General features: G+C 48.9%; 1 protein-coding gene across 1 annotated transcript in view; it reads left to right on the plus strand.

The window, feature by feature from the left end:
* LOC118786321 (cytoplasmic protein NCK2) overlaps positions 1 to 27,725 on the plus strand; it is a 66,561-nt gene that overhangs the window by 22,151 nt on the left and 16,685 nt on the right. The window contains exon 2 of the mRNA XM_036541465.1: positions 22,639 to 22,880. Within this exon, the coding sequence (XP_036397358.1) occupies positions 22,655 to 22,880 (226 nt within the window). The 5' untranslated portion in view covers positions 22,639 to 22,654. The remainder of the gene's footprint in view (positions 1 to 22,638; positions 22,881 to 27,725) is intronic.

The following is a 27,725-nucleotide window of genomic DNA, read 5'->3' on the forward strand; positions in this document are numbered from 1 at the left end:
AGCAGACCTGGATTTGCTCCCTTTTAGGCAGTTGGATTTATTTCTTCCTGCTCTGGTTGTTTAGCTAGGCAGGACACCAGTCTGCTGGCTAACCCCAGCCTTCTAAGCTCAGTGTGAGTTTAGCCTGTGATTTAAATACCAGGATGCTGACTGTAGGGGAGACGCTTTCACCAATCAGGAAAATCCAGTGCTGGGTGACAGTGTGGCGCTCTAGTACAGGGGCGGGGCCGGTAAACCAGAAACACCGGGGTCAGCTGGCGCTGTGCCATCGGGCTCCGCGTTTTACCGAACCGCTTCAGTGAGTATCCAGCTGCATAAATGGATATTATGTAAAAATGTTCTGTGTGTAAGTCACCCTGGATTATGCAGATGAATAATTTATGGTATTACGGAGGCCGACCTCTGAGTTCGTCGTGCCCGGAGTGCTAATTGCGAACCCGGCGAGGTTTTCGGTCGAGCTGGAGCTGGTGGGTGGAGCCCCCTTGGCTTGCTTCAATTACCGCCCTCGCGGCTTTGGCGAGCAGACTGAAACGTCGCTGTTCCTGCCGGTGATGGGGGAGAAAAGGGCTTTGTCGCTCTTGATCCTATTCTTCTGGTGTAATTGAAGCGTCAGAGCTCTTACTGCTCAGGCCTGCTTCTGTATGGATGTCAGGTTTCCCTGCACTCGAGTGGGAGGCGTTTGTCTGTTTCCCTTTTTAGCAGTTCCGTGTTAAGTTGGGAAAACACCTTTTCTCTCCCAATAATTAGCGCATTAATACCTCCCCGAGGTGTTCGCGCTAGACCGTGGTGCCTTGCAGGCTGGATTCATTAGAAAGGCCTTGGCTCTAATTAGGCGTCTGAAGCCCGGCAGCATGCTCCCCACCGCTGTAAGCTCCTGGCCTCAGGGATGAGAACATGCCTGCAGTTTTGGCAGATCCGACCCGAAGAGGTGTGTTTATCTGGGACTCCGGATCCACAGAATCTCGCCCGGTACAGAGGACACGCGGCATCTGTTTAAGTCCTCCCGTTGGTCTCGCATGGCTGTTCCCTTGGCAGGTCTGCTTATAGCACGGTGGTCTGGGTTACGTAGGTAAGCAGGGTAATTATTTAAGGACAAGTGACGGCGCCCCACTGTGCATTTGAACCCACGGGCCCTCTGGTCATTAAATCACCGCTGTAACCGCTGTGCTGCATTGATGTCTGGAAAGGAAGCTGACGGCACTGCCGATCTCCCAGCTCTGTTCCGGAACGGACCTTTATAGGAGCACTCCAGCACCTTCTCCTTGCTCTCTTTGGTAGCAGTTACCCCTCCAGGAGATCTCTAACCCCTCTCCCTGTTTTCTGTTGTGGTAGTCACTCCATGTAGCTAGGAGCTCTCTGACCCCTCATGCTGGTCTCTGTTACTGAGCCTCTGATTGTAGTCGGGGGCAGGCCTATAGGCAGAGGGAGTGGGAGAGGCACCGACTGCAGGCAGCGTTGATTTCCCAGAAGGCTGCACTGATTATCCAGAGGGCCGTGCTGGCAGAAGTGGCTCAGGGCTGGTTGAAGAGTCTTGTCCTCTTTTGGGGGGAGGGATGGAGTGGAGATGGACAGATTGTCATATGCAGTAGCGGGCTTTGAAGAATAGGCACACAGATATTGGTGTGTGGACATCAGCACAGGTGTCATGACGCCACCATCAGTGACACTCCCACCTACAGGGTCGTGACCTCCACGTAACGTTCACCAGATTTTCAGTCTGTGTATGTGTATGTACTCTGTAAGATCCTGCTGACTGCGCACACAGAGGGGGAAAGTTCGAGTTCAGGTCTCTCTTAGTGCTTATCGAGCAGTCGCTCGTTGATATCATGGGATGTTTGTTTCCCAGGGTCACCGTGACTGTCCCCAGCACAGCTGGAATATGCGGGAGGGTCTCCGGGTTCGGATGTAGGTTACCTCACCCAGACCTGCCTATTAGAGAGATGAAAAATGTGCCGTGGGATCTGTGGGGCAATTGAGACACGCGTCTCTCAGGACCTGAGTGAAGGCATGGAGGGGAGAGGGAGGGAATGGGGAATGGGAACGCTGCCTGATGGGAAACGAGATCCTGCACATGGGTCTCTGAGCAGTTTCAGCCTCTTAATGAGGACAGAGAGGATTTTATTGAGCTCTGCTTTTTGTCATCTGTCATTTTTGTTTGGCATACAGAACCCACAGGGGAGGAGTTTGTGTGTGTGTATGTGTGTGTGCGTGTTTGTGTGTGGGTAAGGATGTTTATAACATTTGTATTTTAGAGAGTGAATGAGTATATGTGGACACGTTGTATATGTGAGTGTGTGTGTGTTGGTAAGGGTGATTATAGCATTTACATTTTAATGGGTGAGAGTATGCTAACTGTGTGTGTGTGTATCTGTGTGTGGACATGTTTTAGGCGATGTTAGCGTGACAGGAATAAAGACAGTGGGACGTTATGGGAACGAGGAGGCCCTGGCGCTCAGAGGCAGAGTCGTGAGCAGACAGGCTCCGCGCTGTCCCCCAGGGGCCCTGTCACAGACACAGCTCAGGCAGCGCGTCACAGATCCCTGCCTGACGGCACCACAACATCCCTCTGTCTCCTGTCAGCCATGGGGGCTGACAGTGATGCATATGAGTCACAGTCTATGTCTTAATTCTCAAGCCTGTGAGGGAGTGTATGTGTGTATGTATATGTGTGTATATGTGCGTGTGTATGTTGCGTGTGTCTGCGCAGACCGGCTGCATGTTAAATGACTGTGTGCCAGAGCTCAGCTCGGTGTCCACAGCACTCAGGAAGCTCCTCTATCTTGTGTGTGAAGTTTTCTCCGTAGACTCTTCGGAGGGCAGTGTCACTGCTTTAGCCCCTGAGAAGGACAGGGATGGAGTGCGGTTTGTTTAAGCAGGCTTGGCACTCTGCCTTGTATTTAATAAACACTGGCGAATGTGTGCTGTGGAAAACCAGAGCCATTTCCACAGAGACCCAGGTGTCTGTCCCGTCTGCAATCACAATTCTGCTTCGCAGTCAGTACCAGGGAGACCTTCCATGGTGACTCTGTGGCACTTAGCGAATCCCACAATGCACTATTCCCAGCCAATCACTAGGCCTGCCTCCTTCCCCTACCTTCCCCTAGCTTACCTTTGGTGACAACCATGCACCTGAGATAAGTATAAAAGGACCACTCCTAAATGCAAGGAGAAGTTTTGTTGATTTCCCTCACTTATCCCTCAGGTAATGAGAGACACCCACTGAGTGCCGACTGATTGGGTAAGTCATCCACCACCTTTGATTGGTTGGAGTTAACGAATGCATTTTCTCAGTTTGGAGCATAGCCGTCAGCAGGTCTCTCACACCGGCTGTGGGGGGTGGGGGGACAAGGCCCTCCCTTGCTCTACACGTCGTCTGTGCCGCTGAGAGGTTGTACTGGCATTTACTGTAATGAGATTTACAGTCTGAGCGCGCCGCCACCAAGCCCGGCTCCGCCGCGGTGGTTTGTCAGACACGTCATTGCCTGCCAGGGTTCCCCCCTAAACGAGCGTGTGTTCACAAGAGTTCCCGCTGAGGGGGCCATCGCGGATGATGAGCAGGGATGGGATACCGCTCAGACAGCGCACGGCATCCTCCGCCGAGCCTAATCACGGCTGTCCCACATGCATCTCCCGGTGATCTCGCGCTCAGAAGAGAGGTCTGTTTCACAGCAGAACCCGGTGGATCCTGGCTATGCCGGGCATAGGAGGGGTTTGGTGCAAAGGCTGCGCTGCTCCGGCGATGGTCTCTGGATAAATTGAATTTGCCCGGGTCCAGACATGCTGGGGAATCCCTGGAGGGAGAGAGACGAGAGATGGAGCACATTCCTGCACGCGAGGATAGCATTTCACTTAGAGCACAGAGCCATGGCTCCACTTGTTATTGGTGTCCTCTCTTGTTTCCTCTTCTGCGGGCCCCTCTGTTTAGATGGAGCCTTGGTTCTGCTCCTTTTGGGGTCCTCTCTCCTTTAAAATGGACTTTCGGTTCTGCTTGTTCTCCACTTTGCACATGGGGGAACCAGAAAAAGGCAACACCAGAATGCTATGCACCACACCAGAATCCCAAACTTGCACAAGACACTGAAGCAGACCCGACGCTATGTGGGTGCTTAGGGGTACATTGCACCCCCATCTGGATCTCAGTGCACCCCCAGTTGTCTCCTTATATCCTCATGCCTACATAGTATTTATTACATGTGAAATTGTGAATATTTTTGTGCCCCTCCGTGGATTGCAATTGCACCCCTCTGTATTTTCTCCCAGCGCCGGGCCTGCACCAAGGGCCTCCATCTCTCTCACAAACGCACACTCACACGCATGCCATCTCTCTTCAATAACTTGCACACTGATTGCAGTACTGTGGTGGCATAGTGAGACTTGAGACACGAAGAGCGACGGCTCTCAGGATTTCTGGAATGTTCTCCTCAAACCCCACACAGCATCCCCCACCCCCACGTCTACTCTTGTCTGAAACGAGTTCTGCATGATGGACAACTGAATCTTTCTGAATCACGCTCAGTTCCAGAACAAGTTCATACCGTCCATAGAAAGGGAGGCTGTGACAATTCATATCTGAACTGAAGAACAATAGGTCTGGCCTATTTGTTTTGACAGATGGTTAGTAGCTTCCAAGGCAGGTGGTTTGTGTGCAGTATAATTGAAGCCAGCCGTTAGCCGAAGAGCTTAAAGGACTAACATCCGCCGCGGCTGCCTCAGCAGTCAGTATCAACCGTGAGGAGGCTGACCTTAAATCAAGGTGAGGTTAAATGCTTCCAGGAGGTAAGCCAGTAACTGGAAACCCGATACAGGCTATCCTGTTTTTTTTATTGGGTTCACCCTAGAATAGGACTGCCACTGAACAGCGCTCCTGCCTCAAGGCGTTTATTTGGTTTCATTTTAACGAATGGTACATCTCAACAGCAGCTGTTTTCTGCCTGTCTCTTTTAGTCAGTTACTGCTGTCTCATTCATCTCCCAGGCTGTGGGTGTGAGCCTTCGGCCTGGTGAACTGAGTAGCCGCTCTGCGTCGTGTCAGTGCTCCACAGCATAGAGCGACGTGGCATGGAACTGAGGGCCAGGCCTCTGCTTTAGGAACCTCCTGCACATTCCCTGGTCCGGTCAATGTGATGGAGATTGCCGAGGATCTCACAGGGGGAATACTCAGGAAAGGCACAAAGCTGCTCCTTTCGCCAGGAGTGATCGCACAGTCGAAGCACGACTGCGCAGTCCTGGTGGAATCCCGCGCGCGGGACATGCCCGTCTAGAGCAGATCATGTGACTGGAGCGTGTATGCCTGTGTGTGTCCGCAGGTTTGGGTCTGTGTGTCTGTCTGTGTGTCTGTGTGCGCTCCTGCATGTGACCTGTAGTGTAACAGTGGGTGGCCCTGCTCTCTGTCTCAGCTTGCAGTGTCTTTGAGTTAATGTTGTGGGGGCTCAGGGTAATCTAAATCTAAATCTGTGTGCTACTCCTGCTAAGACATATCACTCCACCTGCAAGCCTCTAGGATGTATCTTATATCTCAAATGCACATATTCGGAATTCTTATGAATTCTCAATATCACCTGCATCACAACAGGGTCTATGAGTGAACAGCTCCCTTGGAAGTGAATAGCAGTAACCTCATTTTGCCACTATAAAAAAAGCTGTCCGGTAAAACAGTAGTTGTAGCTGTTGAACAGTTTGTGTTTGGTCCTTGTTTGTACTTCTCTTCTTGTTTCATTTTGGATCAGTGCATTCATCATCATTGAAGTGTCTCAGTGGGCCGGGTAGGTCTTTCATCATCGTGAAGGGTTGTGAAGTGCAGCCCGTTTGTGTCACAGTGTGGCAAGATGAAAGATACCGCCAGTGATTCAGGTAGACATCAGATCGATGGGCATGGCGAAAGCAGGTACATTTTTTTAAAGGACGTTGAATTGATTTGTTTAAATTTGAATATGCTTTTTTCCACTCTAAGAGAGCAAATAAACCTCTGAGGATTCGGTTTACTTTTCAAGGAGTGAGACAGTTGCTTTTCTTTTTTGGTGTCTGTCTCTTCCCTGTGGTGTCAAAGTGTCGCTCAGAATTATCTGGAGAACGGCAGACCGCATTTCATGTGTCCCCAAAAAACGTCAAGAAAACTGATTACCACAAACAGTGGACAACCTCCTGAGCCCATTGGGAGACAATCCAACATTGCTGCTTTGTGCACTTCTTGTTTTATGCTTCTTTAGTCTTTTTTTTTTTCATTTTTCCATTTTGTCCCCAATTTGAAATGGCCAATTCCCCGAATTTTGGAATGCCCAATTTGTCATCGATGTTCGGCCCCATTGCACAACCCCCACTGCCAGTCCGGGAGAGCGTGGACAGGCACGTGCCCTCCTCCGAGGCACGTGATGTCAGCCGATGCTTCTTTTCGCACTGCGGTCCACAAGCTAAGCTAGCACAGAGTCAGAGGAAGACATTTCATATGCAGCTTTGGCACGTGGACCACAGGCGCCCGATCGACCAGTAGGGGTCGCTGTTGCTAATGGGACCGAAGCCCCTGCCGACGTACCCACCCCTGTCCCTGACGAAATGAAGCCAGTGTGCTCCGCCTGCGAGTTCCCGGTCACTGTCGGCTAGTGACACGGCTGGGATCAAACCTGGGCCATAGCGTTCAGTCTACACTCGGAACGAGCGCTTTTACCGACTTAGCCACTCGGGAGCCCATACTTCTTTAGTCTTAAAAGAGCAAGCACCAGCACAACAAGACGTTTCAGTACATACCTTTGTGAAGGAATGCTGTTCTTGTATGAGATTCGGTTGTGTGCAATGGAGTGGGGGTGTTGATGCGTGCATGGCTTCTTGAAACTGTGAGCTAGCAGGCCTACCACCTGCAAATCTGTTGCTCTGATTCTGTACTGATCAAGGGTCAGCAGTAGCCATCCTCCAGATTGCCTTGAGTGATAACAAGAAGGATACGTTAAATAGCGCAGATATTCACAGCATCTGCTCTGCAGGTACTTCATTGGTGCTTCCTCTTGGGCATTGCCAACTCACTGTTTGAGTCAGTCTGCGATTATTATGCCCGCCATGCAGGAGCAGGTTAATAATATCCAGCAAACCCAGCATATGTATCAGGAGAAGTCTCCTTTGGTAATCACAGTAAAAAAAAACTCTTGGTGCATCATTAGTGGGATTTGCAAGACTTCACAGATTTTATTGCCCTGTTTGATGTCATGCCTCCAGATCTTTGTCGGTTGGATTGCTGGAGGGTGGGGCTGGTGGCAGCAGTTTCGTCTTTTCTCCACCTTTGATTTTTCAGAGAGACCGGCATGTGCTCTACTATGTCCACAGGCTGGCATCGGTGAGGTGATGGTTGAGTGAAGCCAGTGGTGGTCTCGTACCCTTGTCATGTGATCTCATATCGTGGTGTGTGTGTCTGGCCTGGGATCACTGGGCCATTCTGCTGCAGGAGATAAGATTGGTGTCTGTTTGCTTTTGTTTGTGCAGTTCAATAGCAGGTGAGTGTGTGTGTGTTTCATGTATTTTTGTGTGTTATCATTTGTCTCCAACATGTTTTTGTGCTTTTTATGCAATGTGTTGTGTATATATGTGTGAGAAAAAGAGAGAGAGAGAGGTGCTAGGAGAATGCTAGGATATGCAGTGTATTGTGTCATTTTAGCGTGTGATATTATGCAATCTAGTACCATGCTGTGTTGACTTATGGATCACCCCCCTCTCACAACATGGACTCTCTGCATGAGTCTCATGGCTTCTGGGAGCCAGCTGACAGAGAGAGGGCAGACTGACTGACTGACAGCTGTCCATCGAGCCATTGCTCTGTTGTTTTCTGCTCATTATTCCATGTTTTACATTATGTTTATTTTTGGATGGAAGATGCTGCTTTATCACCAGAATCAAAAAATAAAAGAGGAAGAAGTGGGAAAGTGCACCAGAGCAGTGCTCTGGTACGATAACGAACAAGGACGGTGAAAGGTGGAGCGTGTGTCTCAAGGGATTTGGGGGTGGTGGGTGGTGCAGGTGTTCCCTGGGACTGTGAGGACCAGCTGGTGCATCTGTGTGCTTTCTTTTGATCAACTAGCCAACCCCCCAACCCCCCCCTCCCCAAAGGAATGTTAAGGGGGAAGCAAGCCCCCGGGCATATCGGCAACGCGAGAGCAAGGAACATGACGCGTGATGAGGTGAGAAACCGCATGAAAAAAGGCCTCGTCTCCAACTTCTACTGCCGTGACATTGGGCATCAGTTTGCTTTCAGAGGACGGGCACCATGCCAGATCCCTGATGCAGATCGAGGCTGACATTGCTTCAGCATGTCGGGGTTTTGGTGCAGGGGTGCCGGGGTGCTGGAGGGGTGGGGGGGTTTCAGGGTGCAGGGAACCTGATGGAATAAAACAATATTGCTGCCACATTGAATGAGTCTGCTCCCTCCTGCCCGCGGCTCTTTGATATCTAGCAGTGTGGTGTTGAACAGAATGGCCCACTCAACAGTGTTCTCCTCCATAAAGCCCTGAAGGGACAGTGGTAGGCGAGGGACCCATGTCCGGGTTGTGTCACAGCAAAGAGAGGCCGCTGTGTCGGGGGGGACGGACCCCAGCAGTTGTGCTAGCTGGTCTCCAAAAATGTGTTTGCAGTGAAACTACCACAGACAAATATAATATACAGGGGTTACCTAGATAGCTAGGTTAACATTAGCAAAATGGCTAGTGAGTCATTCTGTTGGGCAGATCTTTCAAGATGAATATGTTAGCAAGATGTCTAGTCCTTAAATCAAAAGTCAAAAAGTTTTTGAGTTGTATTTATTGATAGACGGATAGATGGATGGATAGATGGATGAATGAATAGCTTTTGCTAGGAAGTTTATGGTTCTGTTTGCCTTTAAACTTTAAAAAAAATGAGAGGATTTTTGCAGTGTAGTGGGGTGGGGGTCACGGATGTTTTGCTCTGCCGTTCAGAAAGCCACAGAATGAAGGGTGTAAACAGGGCAGAGATTGTCTGAAGTCGCCCCTGGAAGTACTTTCCCTGTGCTGGTTTCTTTATGACACTTCTGAGGAGCGCTAGATCAAAGGCAGGACCCCTGGGGTGTTTAGATTAGGAGGTAAGAGCCTCGCAGAGGGGGTAGGGAAAGAGCTGCGTTTGAGGTGCAAGGGGAGCTGTTGTCGAGCCTCTGCCTCCGTCAGTTTCTCGGGGCTCCTTTTTAATTCGGACTTTTTGTTCTCCGCTTCGCCTCGGGCGCAGAGGAGTGAGCTTACCCCCCTTTCTTCAGGACACACGATCCTGTGGAAAACTCCAAAACTTCCCCAACGCACAAACTTTTGGCAGGGCATTTTATTTTGTTTGTTTCGTATTTGTGCCCCCAGGTCACCCCCCCCCCCCCCCCCCCCCACCAAGCCTTTGGTCTCTGCCATATTTTTAGAGTTGAGGCCTCAGCCCCTGTCTCTCTGAGAAAGCATGTCGCCTGATCCATGATAATCAGGTTATAGCCAGCTGAGACCTCTCAGCCTGGCGATTCTGCAATGGGAGAGGTTGAGGCATCCCCGTTTCCCTACCTCTGCCATAAATGCCAGGGCTGTCACCCGGACGCAGGCATTGCAGTCTCATGTCTGGACTTTGTGTTGCATGTTTGTGTTTGACCTTTTGTATAGCCTTTATGGTCATAGGTTCTGGTTAGTGATGAGTCTGTCTCTGGTTCTTGAAGTGGGGGAGATAGAGAACACACCAAGGGCTGGGGGGTGGGGGGTATGTGGGAGAGGTTCATGTGCATCCAGTTGTGACTTTTAACCCGCTGTCAAGACAGTGCATGACCTGCCATAGCCTGGTCAGAATACTCGCCACGCCGTTCCGCTTTCATCTGAAGCGAGGTCAGGTGCTGCACCCAGGAGTTGGAGAGCCAGGCTCTGGGAACCCCAAAGTGGGTGAGAACTCATCATGTTTTATCAGTGACTCACCACTCATAACACATGATGTCACCAATTCTCACCAGTTCTCACCAGTCACGTTGTTTTGTGACGGAAAGCAGAGTGTTTTGATTGGCTTTGATTCAGCCATTGACAGAATGTCATATCACTATAACTCCACCTGTCATTGCCTTCGCTAAGTCTCACTCACTCCCCAACTGTACCCTGCTTACTCTGCTGTGTGTCAGTTGAGGACGGGAGGGGGAAGGCTTTCCATTGACCTGGTTTGCACTCATTGGATGCGTGTAGCTGGCGTTTTTGAAGCTTTACACTTGAGTGGGCGGAACTGCCACCACTCCGTAAAGGTCACGGACACAAACAGTAAGGAGGAAAGTAAAAGAGAGAGCTTTAAGTGAAGCTCCATTTGGGACTTCCTAGGCTTGTTCTGGCAGTAGCTGGCCACTCCATAACTCTCAGAAATGCCTCATTTCTCTCAGGTTGGGAAAGGAAGGGACGCAGTATGTGAGCATCAGGGAGAAAAATGTGTCACAAATCTTAATTTTAAATGGCTTCGCTTTGTGCGAGTTACAAGGCAGTATTACTAAAAGGCAAATTAGCCTGCATGACACTGATTTGTGATCACTCTAATGTGTTTATTGATCTTAATATTTTTGATCCTGTAATGTTGGAGGGTTGCATCATTAGTAATTCTCTCTACTCACACCAAAAATTAGGATTTTGGGTGTGGGTGGGGTGCTCTTTAGCTCAAAATCTGCTGCTTTTAGAATTCACCCCCCCCCCCCCCATCCTCAAACACATACATGCTGCAAATGGAACACCAGTCCAAAGCCAAACAGAACAGTAGCCGCTTTACCTACAGTCAGTCATGTGCATTCCTTCCAAAGGAAGATGGTCTGTTGAGGGCGGTCACTGAGGAAGTACTGCAGGGTGCCGTGTCTCTGCAGCGCACAAGTGTGTCTGACCGCAACTCTGAATGCTTGTGGCACGGGTACCACGGCGACCGGGGAAAGGAGCACAGCTACAGCCTGCTGGGATGTGTGGTCCTTTGTCTCCAGCCGCTCTTCTGTGGCGGTAACCCGAGATGTAAGTGCAGTCTAGCCTCATTGTCTGTGCTTCTTTCTCGTGTGACCATTGATGACATCACCACTGTACGGACCTCCCTGCCAAAGGCGGCCCCAGCTGATGAAGACTCACAACATAAATGAACGGCACCAAAGAGAAAGTGTGGCCTCAGTAAATCAACCAGCATGATAGTAATGTGGCCCAAGCTTGTCCCGGACTCCCAAGGTCAGGGTTTATCTCACTTGGAGCGCATTCAGAGCTTCGGGCAGACCAAAGCAACAGAGTTCCATTACGCCGCAGCCATGTGCTCTGTGTTCCACTGTCTCTCCTGAAATCCTCAGCAAGGGCGCGTCAGCTCTGCGGCAGACCTGTCATGTCTGTCAGAAGAGTTGCTGCGCTTCGAACAGCTCAAGTCCTCTGATCTGTTGGTTTCTCGCAAGGAGAGCAGCTTCTCCAGAGCTCTGTTTGTGATGGGCACACCTGACTGCGTCAGGAGCCGATGTGTGAATAAGCCCTTCGTTGCAGATCCAGGCCTTCTGAGGATTCGCCTATCTCTTTCTACCTGTCTTTATATAAGTGGATTATTGGATTATCGCAGAATTGAGTCAGAAGCAATTCCCACTTTTCTTTTTAACTTTACATTCAGTGGACTTCTCATAACCCCATTTCTTCACACCGTAATTAAATCTGGACTTCCTTGTAAACATTTAAATTGACTAAAGAAAAGAATCTTTGTTGTTTTTGCTGAGGTAAATTACAGGGTACTTAAAGTTTTCTTTTTTTTAATGAGAGGGGAAAAAGCTGGTCCAAACAGGTTGTTGCCACTTATGTTGAAGAAAGACTCGACTATGCCCCACAATGATAATATTGACCTGGTTCATTCAGAAAGAACCAGATGTTTTTGCTGTGACCAATCAGAGGCAAGTTGAGTCAGCAGCAGTGAGTAATGTTCAGAGGTAGTTAAAATCTGGGTGAGAGGAGTTTTCATCAAGGAGCCTTATCAAATGCAAGAGCAGAAAGTCCAAACCTGTGGGCCTTTGCTCGTTTCCCCATTCCTGAATGTGTGAATGTCTTCCTCACAGCATTCAGGGATGTAGCTGGAGGTGTAGCAGTGATTTTCTCAGGGTGGGCGTGGCTATAGCAGCCTCTCAAAAACCAGAACTCTAAACCTCTCCCTGTTGGGATGTGGCCTTCGTCTCCGATGATGTTCAAAGTGCGGCTGGACAACACAAGTACAGCAGCACCCCCCAGAATCCCACTGAGGACACAGACTGACAGAGGTCTGAGGTGGGGCTAGGGTCTAAGGGTATTAACCTGACAGACAGTTACAGTGAGCTAATGTAAATTTATGTGGGAACGTCTGAAAATAGCAAACCTTTCACAGGCTCGGCTGTTGGATGCTGGGAAAGATGAGAGACACTGCAGGGGGCAACAGAAGAAGGTGGTGATGGAGTTAACATGGTACTCTCTCCTCCTATAAAACCCCCTTGTTCAGATGTAGAAATATCGTGCACAGAACGCTGCATCTGGCTTTTCCCATCCTCCTCCTTGCTTTCCCATTCTTTTTTCTTTTGTTTGTGCTGTTTTTGTTTAAAGGATTGAGCTCACAGTTTTTCAAAAGTAAAGTGGCTCTGAAGTGCTTATGCAGCCAAACTGGCAGTCCCTGCTCCTTCTACTTGTGTATCTGCAGTGGTGAGGATGTCTGTTAGAGTGGGTGGGGCTGATGCCGGGCCCACGACTGACACGACTACCAGGACTTCCCAGTTCAGAGACTTAGATCACTTCTGTTGTCCTCTGGTTGGTGGTGGTGATCAAAAAACAATAACGGAAAACCACCCAGAACATAACCTGAACAAGCCAGCCTGGTTCATCACACAGCTTGTTTTTTCTGGAGTACCACCATGGGTCACCTTGAACAACGTGTTATTTTTGTTTCGGATATTGAGGAATATAAACAGCTCTGCTCCAAGGCGATGTTTCAGAGTTCAGTTTTGTACCAAGTGTTGTGTTCTGTGTTTTGAGACCACTGTTGACTCAAATCCGCCTTAAATTCTACAGGTTCCACATAATTCAGTGGCATTGCCCATTGAGTCGCATTCACAGAACTGGGGAAAAAGGACTCTCTGCTATAGCTGATGCCAGAGGCTTCGGCTACGTTGTAAACCAGCACACAGAGCATTAAGATTAATCGCGTGGAGACAGGCAGGCGGCATTTAAACAGATGCTCTTAGCTCAGGAGTGATTTTCCTCTCAGTGACAAGGCCATCGCTCTTCCGAGCGCGCCTCACGAGCACGCCGGCGGACGAGGCCTCTGGAATGTAAAGTCGGGCGGCCTTTCTCGCTTTGAGTGGCACGAGAGCGGTGGCTCCCGTGTCACTGCTCAGCTTACAGGCCTGGTGTAAGTATGCTATAGAGCGAGCGCTTTCTAACCCCTCTGGTGTCATTACAGATGAGGATCAGTGAGCGTGAGCAGCACTGCCGCTTTCGAGCCTAGCTGCGTGTGCGATCTCAGATCAGCAGGTTTCAGTGCAGGGACCGCGAGAGGCGGTGCTGCATTGCCCAGAGCAGCATGGTTATCGGGTAGAGAGAGGCCTGTGGGCCACCTGCGCAGAGTGAGCAGATGGAGAACAGGTTCCCTGCGGAGAGAGGGGAGATGGAGGTCAGTGTTCAAAGGGTGGGAGAGCGGGAGTACCTTCCCCAGCTTCCAGCCCCATCTGGGATACGTGGGGGGATGCTTATGTAGGTGTGTGTGTGTGTTTGTGTGTGTGTGTGTGTAGCGATGGCATGCACGGTGTCTCTCGGATGCTGCTGAGTTGCTTGTCCAAACCCTCCCTCCGTCCCTAACCCCCCTTGGAACACCCCACAGGGTTGTTGCTTTAAGTCCATGAACACCCTCACAGAGTCATTAACACCCTCCCACTCAGCCTTCACAAGGTCATTGACAAGCTCTTCCTTAATGCCTTCGGAGGGTCGTTAACACTCTACTCTGGTTAATCACCGCTAACTCCGCTCACCAGCTCGGTCGCGCTAATGTTAGTATTTGCCTTGCGGCATTAGTTTGCAGTTCTGTGTTGAGCTGTAGCGTTAGTAGAGGACCACAGAATCCGCTCTGGGGTAGCTTTGGCTCATGCCTCTGATACACCCCCTGGATCCAGCCGTGTCCTGTTCTGGCTCCGCTACCTTCCTGCTGGCCTCACAGTCACCTGCAGCATTTGCCTAGTTTACTGGAATCCCAGTTTGCTCACCTCGTGGTGAATGACGGTGAATTTACTGCTGACAGACTGACCTGATCTCTGGCAGTGACTCTCCCCAGCCCCGCTTCCTCCCCGTGTGGAATCGCTCCTCTAAAGGTCAGAGTGTTTTACTACACTCCCGCCTTGTAAGCACTTTACGCCGGGGAGAGACATTTCATTTCCCTTCTGCAAAAGCTCTGTGCCTTTGAGTGCATGCATTTGCATAAAAAGACAGCCTACTAAAGATATAAATCTCACCAGCAATTAGTGAATCCTTTATCTTCTGCAATTTTATATCTAAGAGTTTATATATTCTCTTGTGGGACTGGACTGTGTTTCAGACGCGCTCTTGTTAGGAATGCGCACAAGAATGGGAAAAGGCCTTAACTTGTCAAATCCTTTGTTCAGTCACTAACTATGTCCATTTGTCATCTTTTTGTCATTGTGGTGGTATGAAATCAGGGCCTTGGTTACAGACTGAGGGTGACATTAAACAGGACCAGATCACTCAGATTAGCAGCATGTAGTCCAGTTTGAACCCAGGGGCTCAGCAGTAGTGTGTGTGCTGGGTGGTGGACGGCCGATTTGTGTCACGCCAGTGCCCGTGGTGCCTTCTGGGTAATGGAGTCCACACCCCTTGTATCCAGCGAGCCGAGACCAGCTTGCCAGTCCACCACTGGTGTTTCAGCTCCCCTCTTGTACCACGCGGTCTGAGTCTTTTTCACTAGAAATGAAACAGGGGTGGTTGGGATGCCCAAGTCATGCCGTTCACTCCCAGGGTGCACTGCAGGCTGACAGCAAGCGCACAAGCAGACCCTGGAGTAGCCCGTGCAGACTGACACTGTGGGTGTTGTGAGGGAGGCTGGAGCTCTCATGCACGCCACATTAAAATATCGAGCCGACACAGCGGGTCCCTCGATGCAGCGTCAGCACCACGCGCGCACACACACACACACACACCCACACCCTTTTACACGAGTGCTGCCGCATTCTACTCTCTGCCTGAGATTGCCCGGCGGGGGGTTTACAGTGCAAAGCACTTTAACCCCGCGATGATGGAAGTGTGGTGCAAATGGTTTTGACCGGTTCAAGTTCTGCAAGGCGTTCTCATGCATGCGCGAAGACCATTTAAAGCGCACGAGAAGGGCAGTAATTGAATAAATGGAATAAATGAATAATTGAATGCTGTGTTTTCGCTCTTCTATCGGCCCCTCTGTGCAGAATTAACACACGCCCCCGTGTTCGTTAAAGCCATGCTTTATTTATTTCATGTTTTTTTCTTTTTTTTGTTGAGGCCAGCAAACTCCCTAGTGCTCTAAATATAGATCTTAGAACTTGAAGATTTGCATTCCTCTCTCTGTTTCAGAGCTGCCTCCAAATTTGGTAGCCGGAGTCAAAACCCATAACGGTTTGAATGGCACATTTGAAAGAGAAGTGGAGGGAGCAGGTCTGAGCTCAGATCTTTGCTAAATCACCACAGAATAGATGTCTGAGGCCATCATGTTGTGTTAGAGCACATTGGGAAGATTGTGCAGGACTAGAATCTCATTTAGCATTCCTTTCAAGCGTATACTGTATCTCTCTGGATTTTCATAGCGAAGCTTGCCTGTCTACATTGCTTTTCAAATCAAGTCAGTCCACCTCTGTGTGTTATTACAAGTAACATGAAACGCACACATATGCCGACACACGCACAGACGCATACACACAGGAGACATGCATATACGTACAGATGTGCACAAGACACACAAGACACGCAGGCATGCATGCACACACAGACACACACCACAAATAGGCACACACACAGGAGACAGCCAAAAATGCATGCATGCAGACAGACAGACAGACAGACAGGCACACACACACACACACACACACACACACACACACACACACACACACACACACACATGCCCCTCTGCGGTAGTGTTTGACAGTACAGCGCAGCGTAATGCACCTGGGCATGGCGCTGTGGTTAATAGAGCTCATATAATTCCGGTCTTTTCTCCTCGTAGCTGTCGATTGGCTGCAGAGTGGTGGAACCACATCAGAGCTTGCACGCTGGTCCTGCTCTCCCCTTCCCTCCTCCCCGCCATCTGAGAACAGCGCCAGTTAAACGTTACGCAAACATTTACGGAATGCAGCCCCCGGGTGGTTATGTCTGAGTGCTGCACTGCCCCACGGCCATCTGCGGCCGTGCTGTGATCCTGCCGGCAGGGATACAGGCCGGCGACGCGATGCACATCGCTCTGACCGTGCTCTGACCGTGCTCTGACCTTAATCTGACGGTCTGCAGACCCCGGGAGGGAGCAGACAGCGTACCAAGTGAGGTCGGTCTCGGGTCGCTCGCCAGCGGTTTGGTCTCAGAAGGGTCATGGTGCACGTATGGGGGACGGGGTTCCTATGTGGTTCTGTTTCACAGCACATCCTCTTAGAGCTGCCCGCCATAACCAAAGCCGTTTGAACTGTGCCTCTCGACTGTTTGATCACTGCTCGCTTTGAACGGCTCGATTGCGGGCAGACAGACACACGGCCCCTTTGATGCAGGCAGAGGAGGAGGAGGAGGAGATGAAGGCTCAGTCTAGCCCACTCTGCTCTGGGATGGGACAGCTGAGAGATGACCCTTTCTGTGGCGTTGCAGCTAAAGCACTTATCCAAATCTCAGGAAGTTGATGGTTCTGAAACATACTTAGGAAGGCGCCACCCTCTTCCTCCATTCAGGCAAGTGGAGTTATGTGGGGGGGGGTCCTTGTTTCTGGAAATGGGTTCTGCAGGACCTGTAAGACTGGGAAGCCAGAGTGGATGAGGCTGGTTGCAGAGGTGATTGGGAAGCACCAGGCGTGCACGTGATGAAGAGAGAGGTTGAAGTCGCTGACACGATCAATAGAGACTGCTGCAGGAAAACCAGGACTGACAGCACCAGCACAGCACCGGAGCGCGGAGTGGAGGACCACTGCGGCTAAAGTCCGGGGAGGAGGAGGACCGGACTGGACAAGACCAGACCAGACCAGACTGGAACAGGCCTGTTTGTAAAAATGAATCTCACACAGATGGACAGACTGAGGAGCAAGATTTGCGCGAGGGTGGGATTAGCGTGCCTTTGGTTTGTTCTTAAAACTGATTTCTCTCGCAGCGAGCGGAAGGCGAGAGCCGTGACGCGCGTTCTCTCTTGGCAGGAAACCTGTTGTTTCTCTCTCTCATTTTTTAACAGATGGTAGCTTATTCCTCTATTTTTTCCCTGTGTGTTCTGGCTCCTGTTCGCTAAGCTTGGGCACACGGCTCCTAACACGGTACGGCAATACGATGTGGAGCAGTGATGGTGGTCGGTGTGGCCAAACCTGTTTAGTTTTGCCACCATTCAGCATACAATACGGTGATGAGACGCCCCCCTCTGATACCTTGTACTCATTTGCTGGAAAGTGCTGTTGCTGAGCTCTTTGAAGGGGTGATGAGTTGAATTCACATGATGGACTGCGTTTGTGTTCTTGCCCCAGGAACTTTCCTGCCCTTAGAAGGTAAACTTTCCCTCCCACTGCCCCTTCCTCATCTCTGGGATCTCCCTGCTTGTCAGTGAGACAGAAAATAAAAATGTCTCTGTTCTAGCTGTTTACTGCAGCATTCTGGATAGTCACAGAGGCTGGAGTGCTCGGGTGTGGTTTGAGGGAGCTTCACGTCACGGGACCTCGTTGAGGCTAAACTCACTGCGCTCTGGTTTAATTTTTACAGAGCTCTGTGATGGCGATCAGTTGAATCTACGCTCACTCTGTTCAGGTTTATTTTGGTGGAGCTGCGTCACAGGGCCCAGGTGAGCCCGCGCACGCAGTGTTGAGGTCCGGTTGGGCAGAGCTGCGTCACAGGGCCCAGGTGAGCCTGTATGCGCAGCTGACTGCAGGATCCCCGCAGAGCCGGAACATTGCGTTCCAGAGCCTCAGCGTCAGAGTGCGGCTTGAGCGCTCCGTCAGCTCTAGTGTGCAGCTGTGACGGGTCTGAGCTGGGTTTAAACTCCGCTTTTCAGCTCGGTAGGAGTTCTATCTCTCTCTCAGCTGGCTGCACACCAAGAGTGCTAAAAGAAAATGCAGTGAAAGGAAAAGTCTTTTACATATTTATAAATGTTGAATTGGAGCTCCATTTTAGAGAGCAAAAGCCTATTTTAGCTGGGGGAGATGATATCTTGGTACATTGCTGTATTTCAGCTTCCGTGTTCATTCATGATTGCCTATATCATGGAAAGCAGTTAGCTTAATGGTGGTTTGTGAGTCTGGGATGTGGATGCTGTCTAAGGGCTTGGTCCTTTGGAAGAAATGTACAAAACTGTGTGTGAGATTGTGTGTGTGTGTGTGTGTGTGTGTGTGTGTGTGTGTGTGTGTGTGTGTGTGTGTGTGTGTGTGTGTGTGTGTGTGTGTGTGTGTGTGTGTGTGTGTGTGTGTATCGATGTGATCATATGTGTGTGTGTGTGCGTTTAATGGCCTCTCAGCCCATCAGCTTTCTGTCTCTCTTTCCTGCCTCCCTTTTTTCTCCTCACTGTCTCCATCTCTCCTTCCCTCCCCTCTCGCCCAATTCTCCACTTCCTGCGGAATCCCAGGAGTACAGCCCTGTGAATGAAAAGAGCACTCTCTCACAGAACCCCCCCACCCCCCTGGCCCCCAGTCACTCCCCTCCCCCATTTCCCCTCCCCCCAAAAAGCCCCACTTCTTTGAATCCATGAGGCTGTGAAAGGGGGCGTGGCCATTGTACTGAAGGGGCATGGAAGTCCGTGTCAATCCAAAACGGCAGCGCAGTGGAGATTGGAGGGGCCCCCCCTGCTTTCAGAATGTCTTTTTGGTCAGATGAAGGCAAAGCTCCTCAGACAGGATTACAGCACTCAGTAAGATCTATAGCAGGGCGTATTTTGGCTGATTATCAGTATCCCAAAACTGAATCCAGACCCTTTTATGTAATTACATTAATCTGAGAAATGAGAGGCAGATGCCTGGCTTTCAAGGGGACAGTGGCACATTCATCACAGGCGTCACTGTATCTTTTTTTAATGGACAATAAGTCATTATCAGTGTCCACTGAGCTCCTATAACCCATTCGTTTAATTGTCTTTACAGTTGTAGGTCTTGGATTGGTATGATGGCAGGTTCAGTTGCCAGCTCAGATTTATAGGGAAAAAAAATCTCATTTGTTTTATTATGGATAAATCTCATTATTCCTTCAGTAGTTTTATTCATGATGAGAACATCAATTCATGTGGAAGTGCGGGATTTGTGAAATTCTTTCCACAATGCGTCTGTTTTCCATTTTGATTGGGAGGCAGTCGCGTTTTGTCCTGGCCCTTGTGAGTTTGTTTGTCTGGCGCTTTCAGCCCCAAATCATCTTGCATAACCCACAGCCATTAGATTTGTAAACCCAAAGAGCTTAATATCAGCTCTGCAGTTGAGTAACATTAAGCTTTGGAGGGATTGAAAAGGATTAGCCTGCCTGTTTGTTTTGGGGAGGGGGACCGTGGATTGTGGGTGGAACTGATTGATATTGATATTTGTTAAAATAAAAATAAGGTGTATTAAAAATGCTTAATTTATGGAAACCCTCCCTTGCAAATTTTAGATTTACCTGTGGGTGGAAGACAGCCAAACCAGAAGGGGGCGCTACTCTCTTGAATGCGTGACATGGGCTGTGACTGGGTTTACAGGTTGGAGCTGCTGTGGAGCTGCATTCCCTAGTTCAGGGGCAGCCAGCATGGTTTCCGCTGTGTCGCAATCTCACAGATTTTCTATGACCGGGGGAAAATGGCGCAATTCACCCCACTTAGTAGGAGCACGTGTTGTTGTGGATTTAGCTGTCCCATGATGCATTGCAAGATTGGAATTAAACACAGACCAGGAGCAAATGCAGACTGTCAGGACCCCAGGACTTCTTTTAGTGTTGAAATTAAGTGTTCTCCAGGGTAGTGGCCACCTCCACACATTCAGCTCCAATTCAGCCTCTCCAACAAATGAATGCCTTCAGTTCCATTTTGAATCCGTTCTCTCGCTTTTGGTGGTTTCTGTTGTTGTCATTTAAAAGTTTCTAGCTGAATTATGCAATATCAAAATCAGATCCCACTGTTTTAAATGTAATTCACTCTTGCTAGCTTTGTTTTTATCACAGTCACTTTGTCAAGAGGTCCGTTTAATACCCCATTCCTATCAGCACCAACATGCATTTAACAGTGTCTAACAGAGTCACAAAGGACAGTGAAGAATGTTGTAACATGTTTTATGGATTGCCTGAGCAGTATTATTATGCATGTGGGCTAAATGTCACACGTCAGTTTTGGTACGTCAAATAGTTCAAGGTCTTTAGAATAACTATCATGTCTGCCCTACTGGTGTGTATAATTTGGGAACTCAAACTGAGAGGGAAGTGATGATTCCCTTCTCTGTAAAAGGTGAATTCTTTCCCTTCCTTGGCCTGTAAAGACTGGGGAGGTGACTGATGAGTGGCAGCTTTGTTAAATAGGGGCCTCAGGTTTTCCAGCCCTGCAGGTACAGGTGAGAGAACAGCATCTCAGGAGCACAACATCATCGTCAGCAGAACAATGGGTGTTTTGTGCGTAGAACTTGTCAGGTCCTCAAAATGACATGGAAAAAGAAGAGAAGGAACTCCTGGTATGACTCTGCTGTGGGGTCTAAGCATGACTAGGTGTGTGTGGGTGACATGTAAAAGAGAAGGAGAGGAAGACTCGTATGGCGGCGCTGCTCAGGGCACCGCTCAGGGCTTCCAGTAGGGGGCGATGTTCTGGCACCATTCTGGCGCCGTGGCAGGCCACCTCTCTGTGCCATACCGTGCCTTGTGACAGCAATAAAAACACAGAGGGTGGGATTAGACAGAGCTTGGCCCTCTGCCATTAGATGCCTCTAACAGCTCTGTGACTGAAAAAACAATGCAAGTAGTGAGGGGACAGCCTAAAGGGGTTGTGATTAATATGTCTCTCACATTGTGCCTTTTTGCCATGATTTCCCAATGTTGCCAATATTGCCAAAGCAGGGTTACAAATGTGGGATATGTGGTAAACTGTGTACATACTGAGTGTAAAGTGTAGAGTGTAAAGGGAAAGTAATGCAGTAATTATAAAGCAAAGAAGCACATACATAAGGCTGAAAGAAAAATACTTTATCAAATGTTTTTATAGAATTATAGTAATTATTAGTATTATGATTATTAAGCTGATGATAAGCCACAAAGTATGGATCACAGAAACGTTCATGTTGTCTTTCTGCCTTCTTCAGTTTTTTGAAGTGCCTGATTCACACTATTTGCATTGTATATTCTGTAAGTCTCTCTCTCTCTCCTTGTGGGTGAGAGGGCAACTCTGATGATTGGCTCAGAGTGCTGTGTCTGTGCTGGCGTCATGGTGATTGGACAGCAGTGCACCGAGTGTCCCTGGAACAGGAAACAGCCTGTCTCGGCAAGATCTTTGTCCAGCGTGGAGCCTGGCTGGGGACGGGGGCTGGAGTAAGCACTTTTGAAGGGCGCTTGCTCTCTAGTGTACCGCTTCTGCCCCTCCCTGAGCTGAAGAACCCCTTTCTCTGTCTTGCTCTGTATCTCTCTCTCTCTCTCAATCTCCCTTTCTCTCACTGTTTAAGAACACACCACTAAGTCTTCTGTATGTAACCTTGCAGTGAGGGATGGTCCACATTTGGTTTAGGCCAGGCATGCAGACCAAATGAAACCACCTAAAGAGCTCTTCTCTGCATGAACACATCAGTGGCTACCATTTCTTGAAGTGTTTTGTAAAGGCAGATTGCACAGTACTATCCTCTGTTGCTTCTCAGTCATGTTATTGAACGATGAAAGGGTAAGCAATGGAAAGGGTAGAAGCGGGAACGTCTTTTTTGCAGTATACTCCAGAGTTTGTCCTTATGTCAGGAAACATTCTGCTATTTCCGTGTCCGGCGGTTGCTGCCTGTTTGTGATGGATGTCGGCATGCTGTTGTAACCATCCTCCATCTTGATGAAATAATGTTTTCCCTCTGCCAAGAGTGACAGACCTCAGCTGATGGATTTGGGGAGTCAGGAGGGTGTGTGTAGTGTATGCCAGTCAACACATTTGATTGACTAGTGGACCCCAGCCTCCACACAGACTGTGTGTCTGTCTGTGTGTGCGTGTGCTTGTGAGTGTGTGTGTGTGTATATATGTGTGTGTATGTGTGGTTGCCAATTCGGATCGGCAGGATACAGATCGACACCCACTGTAAGAATTTATGAAAGTGACTGTTCAAAACTAGGTCTGGCACTGTTGCTCTTATAACTCGGATGGAGGCTCTTCTCTTCTCTTGCCCTGGATGTTGCTCTGGATAAGAGTGTCCGCTAAATGAATATAATGTAATGTCACGCCAGAGCCAGTGATTGACAGCGCTTGACAGCTCCGCCCAGTATGGGGTGCCTGTCTGCAGTCGCTAACGAAAACCCTTGTCTCTGTTCCAGAGGGACTCCATGAAAGATGACAGAGGAGGTCATCGTCATCGCCAAGTGGGACTACACGGCGCAGCAGGACCAGGAACTTGACATCCGGAAAAACGAGCGGCTCTGGCTGCTGGACGACTCCAAGACGTGGTGGAGGGTGCGGAACGCCGCCAACCGGACGGGCTACGTGCCCTCCAACTACGTGGAGCGCAAGAACAGCCTGAAGAAGGGCTCACTGGTGAAGAATCTCAAGGACACGCTGGGTGAGTGAGCACCGCCCGCCATCCCTGATACTGTCACTAGCACGACATCACGTGCTCATCTATGAATGGGAGTCCGTGTCAGATTATCACAGGTGTGTGTGCACGTGCGCGTGCGCATATATGTGCTTCTTTGTGATTGTGTGTACATACATGTGTGTGTATGTGCATGTGTTATGTCTGCGCATGTGTATGTCTGTCAGTAAACAGCCTCAGGAGAAAAACCACCTCATTAAGGGGATTTCGCAGCAGCCGACTGGCTTGCTGTCTGTGCTGAAGGAGTGATGATTGTGTTTCATGCTGTGCCAGAAATTAGCTTTAATTTAAATAACAACAACAACATGGTTGCAGAAAGAGACTCTTGGAAACTTTAGACCGAAGGCAGATCTCACTATAGTGAATGTACCTGTCTGAAGCCAGGCAGGGTTTCCTCTGCTAGGTGGTAGTTGTGCTGTCTGTCTTCACCGTATTCTCCTTATTTGGTGTGAGGGGGGGGTGTTTGTCAAGCTCTCCAGACTTGGGGTGCTTTCATATGTTTCCCCCCGCAGTGCTGCAGAGATCAATGGTGCTTGTTTCAGTAAAACTGGTCTTACATGAGCAGCATCTGCATTGTGGATTTGGACCAAAATGACACGAATCGGAAGCTAGCACCGAGTGCTCTTGAGTCGACTCATGTCTTTACAGGGAGTACCTCCCACAGAGTTGCCTGTGGGCCCTGTGCTGTTATCACAGCAGTTCAGCTTGCCTGATCCAGCTCGATCTGGTTCCAGTCTTACAGAAGGAAGGGGGAATCACCAGCCGTACAGCTGGGGCCCATCTGTGCCTGGGCCCCCCAGAGACTGGCTGCCATTGCATTCTGCTGGCCCTCCATGACAGCTGTCAGAGCTGGTGATGTGACACAAGACCTCAACTGCCCACCCCCCCCACAAAGTTTGCATGTGTTGTGCATCACTGACAATAACCAGCTGACCAGTGCCTCTCCACAAATGATAAATGATCCAGCTTTGTTTGTGCTATACAGATCTATTATGAATAGTACTATAATTTATTTGCTTAGCGTATGCACTTCTCCACTGGGGATCTTATTCGGTTCCATTTTTCACACTGTAATCTATTATTACAGGACTTTTACTGAAACCGTGCAGGTTAAGCACCTTGCTTAAGGGTGTGGCAGTGGTCCACCTGGGAATAGAGCTCCAGAACTTTTGGCGACGATCCCAGCTAAAACCGTTATTACCATCGCCACACATTCTCTGTCTGTTTCCCCCCACATTTTTAGCCATGGAGTGTCCTCCTCTGCAGAGTCAACCAGCACCGGTGTAATTGTCACGTAATGTGTGGTGACATGTTTTGTCTCTAATGCATCTGTTTCTGCATGCGTCCCTGGTACTAGCCCGGCAGCTGGCATGCCGCAGTTATACAGAGTGCTGTCATTTGTGTGGAGAGGAGAGAGACTGCTGTCGACCCCGCTCTGCTGCTACTGTTGCTGCAAATACTGGAACAGGGGCCTGTGTGCAGCCAGTTAAAAGGACTTCTAATGTTACTCGCAGTGGCTTTGGCCATGATTAACAGACGGGACCACGGAATCCAAGCGAGAGCACCGGAGAGGGGAAATTATGTAGCTTCTGTGTTTCTGTTGTATAATTGTTCTTTTAGGCTATTAATCATAGCGCAGGTAAAGTGCTTTCGCATCGATTGGCAGCACCGCGGTTGATTAAGCGTTTCCGCACCCAGCCGTGGGAAATAACAAGCTGTCAAAATTTAGGCGATGAAGTTTGGCAGGCAATGGGGGAACCCGAGCTCACGGGAAATTAAGAGCTTGTTTATCAAAATACCTGAGCGTTCTCACCTGGTAATGACGTAGTGGAGCTTACATTCACAGAATATATAAAAAGAGCATTGGGGTGACAAGAGGTTGAAGGGGGGATTCCGTGGGGTGTTTGAACCCCTCACATTCCAAGATCCAAAAGTATACCTGGAGCATACAAAGACCTCCAGATTACCAATCAGAACCACGCAGCGCAGTATGGATTGGAATGGGTAAAGACTAATCCCAGATGGCCGCGCAGCAGCAGGGAGGCAGGGAATACCCTGAGGCAAGCTCCCGTGTGGACTGGCTTAAAATGAAAGAAGTAGTGCTAATATGAGCGTAGCCTATTCAGACATTAGAGATTGACAGGTGGATGCTGTTTTCAGCAGAAATGCACACTCTTGACAGGAAGCACCACCGGGAGCCTCCACTCCATCATCCTACTCACACAGGACTAGTTCACCTGCTGCCCCCAAGGTGTTTGTTGACTTTTCGCTCACCTCTGTTTGTTTGGTCCCCTGTGAATCTTCCAGGAGGGAAAGTTACCTGCCAATGCATCCCCTGACTGTTTACAGCTCTGCTGTTTTCCACTGCATTTTTGAAGCCCCCCCGGGCCTTTCTTTGTTTGGATTTCAGCGATTAGCGAGGGCTCTCTCTGCGTGACGTCCATTTTGAAGCTCTTCATCGTCAATGCGGCTCCGGAATTTCATACAGAAAAGCAGAAACGGCACTCAAAAGTAGCATAAACAAATGCAAGTAGCGCAGACAAACAAAGCAGTTATCTTAAGAGGTGCAGTGCAGTAACTTTAACAACTGCGTTGATTGATATGTGATATCTGTTTATTTGCCCAAACACTAACTTGCTAGTCTGTCATGGTAAAGAATGCATCTGGGTGACTTGTCACTGGAGTGTCACCTGATGATAGTCCCAAAGGAAAGCCGGTATGGGTAAAACGAGTCCAGTCCAAAAAGAGTTCTAGCTTCTGAAAGCCTTGAGAAGAAAACAGAAGAATTTGCTCCGATTTGCAGGGAAGCTGGAGAGTGCAACATTGCTTCTGTGGATACAACCTATGCTATGAGTACATTCGTATGATGCTAGTTATTGTTGGTCTTTTAAGTCACTGTTGACTGCTTGGTAGTATTGCTCTTAAGGATAAGTGTCCGGGACTATATGATGTGTATGCTGAGGTAATTACTCTTATAAGCCCATATCTCATCCTGATTTCCAGCTTGATACTCAGTTATGGTGGTATAAACTGACCCTGTCCCTGTGTTCTTGTTGCCTCTGGGATACGCATCTGATGTGATGGCCTTGTACCAAGTTACTCTGGAGTAGAGCGTCTGCCAGATAAATAAATAATAATAGCTGAGCATCTCTACCTTCCAGCTGCGTCCTCCCCAAGGTTTTCATGCTCTGTCTGAGTGATGGGGATGTGGGTAGTACCATGCCCAGACTGGAGATGGTTGGAAGAAACCGTTTCCATGTCCTCAGCAGACCACCCGCTCATACCACAAAGGAGGGCTTACCTTTCGGCTCAGATAATGTTGGAATGGCCTTACATGCATTTCATTCGCTGTTTGAGGTTGTCCTACCTGAATTAAATGAATTTCAGGAAAAAAAAAGGAAGGCCAAACCAGTACCCGCCAAACTAAGGACAAAGGAACGAGACGGCATCGACACTTTCCTTACTGTGTTTAATGAAGTTTCCATTACTTTAACAGTAACACAGATAGTTGGTATATGCAGACTTCCGTTAAGTATTGGTAAGGCTGCCAGTGAATATTGCTGCTAAAAAAAAGGAAGTGTTCATGTCTTCAGGCTTTGTTCTGATCAATACTTGACCTCCAGCAGCTAAAGACTTTGGGTCTTTGATTTATGTTGATTGCCTTCCAAGGGAAGTCAAAGTCTCGCCGATCTAGTTATTGAACGCCTGTTGCTTCAGGATGTGTAGGAGTACGAAGGAAGACAGGTTTGTGGAGTTGTCACCTGAAGAGGCATCTTGAATAATGTCTCCTAGTCTCACAGAGGGTGTTTAATGTGCAAGGTTACGGTTATTTAAGATGGCTATCTCATTGTCATGTGTTAATTCCCGAGCCAATAATGATCAAGTAGCAAAAAGCCTCATGGTTTTGATACAATGATATTTTACCTCACAACTATTCCTCTTCTGCATAGTTCACTTGCTGAGCATCACTCAGGAATTTCTACTCTATAAGACTAACTTGAAGACCTTTCCAAAAATTGCTTACACTGCCCAATTCTGGTATAACACAGTCTAATAATCATGGCTATCATTAATGAATTGTCACTGGACAACTTTGATTTGGGAAACCTAATACTAAACTGTTGAGGGCCAATACAAATCAGGGTGTAACATGCCCCAAGTTTGCGATAGCTGGAGTCACCTTGAAAACCATTGCGAATAACAGCTGTGCACTTTTGAGTAAAATGAAACCACTGTAAAAAGTTGATCTTCTCAGGGATGTAGGCTGTTTTTTCATAGGTGTTCTGTGTTCTTTGCTTTTATGAAGCTGGTTATATCTCAACATGCAAAAAAAGTCCCCACTTGCAGAATAAACCCAAGCCCCTGACATTTAGCGACACGCTGACATTAAAGTCACAGATGGTTGGGTCTTCCTGCCAAGAGAATATGTAGGATATGCATGATATGTCATCTGGGCTGTTTGTACCTGTTTTGTGAGCGAAAAGCTGGACAAACTGGAACAGTTGGTCTATTGATAATGGTCTTCAGTGGATGCACCTGTTTTTTTTTTTTTTTTTTTTTTTGCAGACCAAACCAATGCCAGAACTTGGCATTATGGTGGGAACAAATTAAATACAGACCTCTTTTGATGCAGTTTTTCAACTACGGGAATGTCAGCCAGTGGTACAAACAGTGGTTCTTTCCTTGCTGCCAGTCAGACCAGTTTCACAAACGGCGGCCGTGTTCACATCGTGCTTTTTTGCACGCCGGGCTGTGGCATCAGTCCGAATAGCACCAACGAGGGTCGAATCCCTACCCATGCTGCCCTGTTCG

This window comes from Megalops cyprinoides, chromosome 11, assembly GCF_013368585.1.
Source record: "Megalops cyprinoides isolate fMegCyp1 chromosome 11, fMegCyp1.pri, whole genome shotgun sequence".
Lineage (NCBI taxonomy): Eukaryota > Metazoa > Chordata > Actinopteri > Elopiformes > Megalopidae > Megalops > Megalops cyprinoides.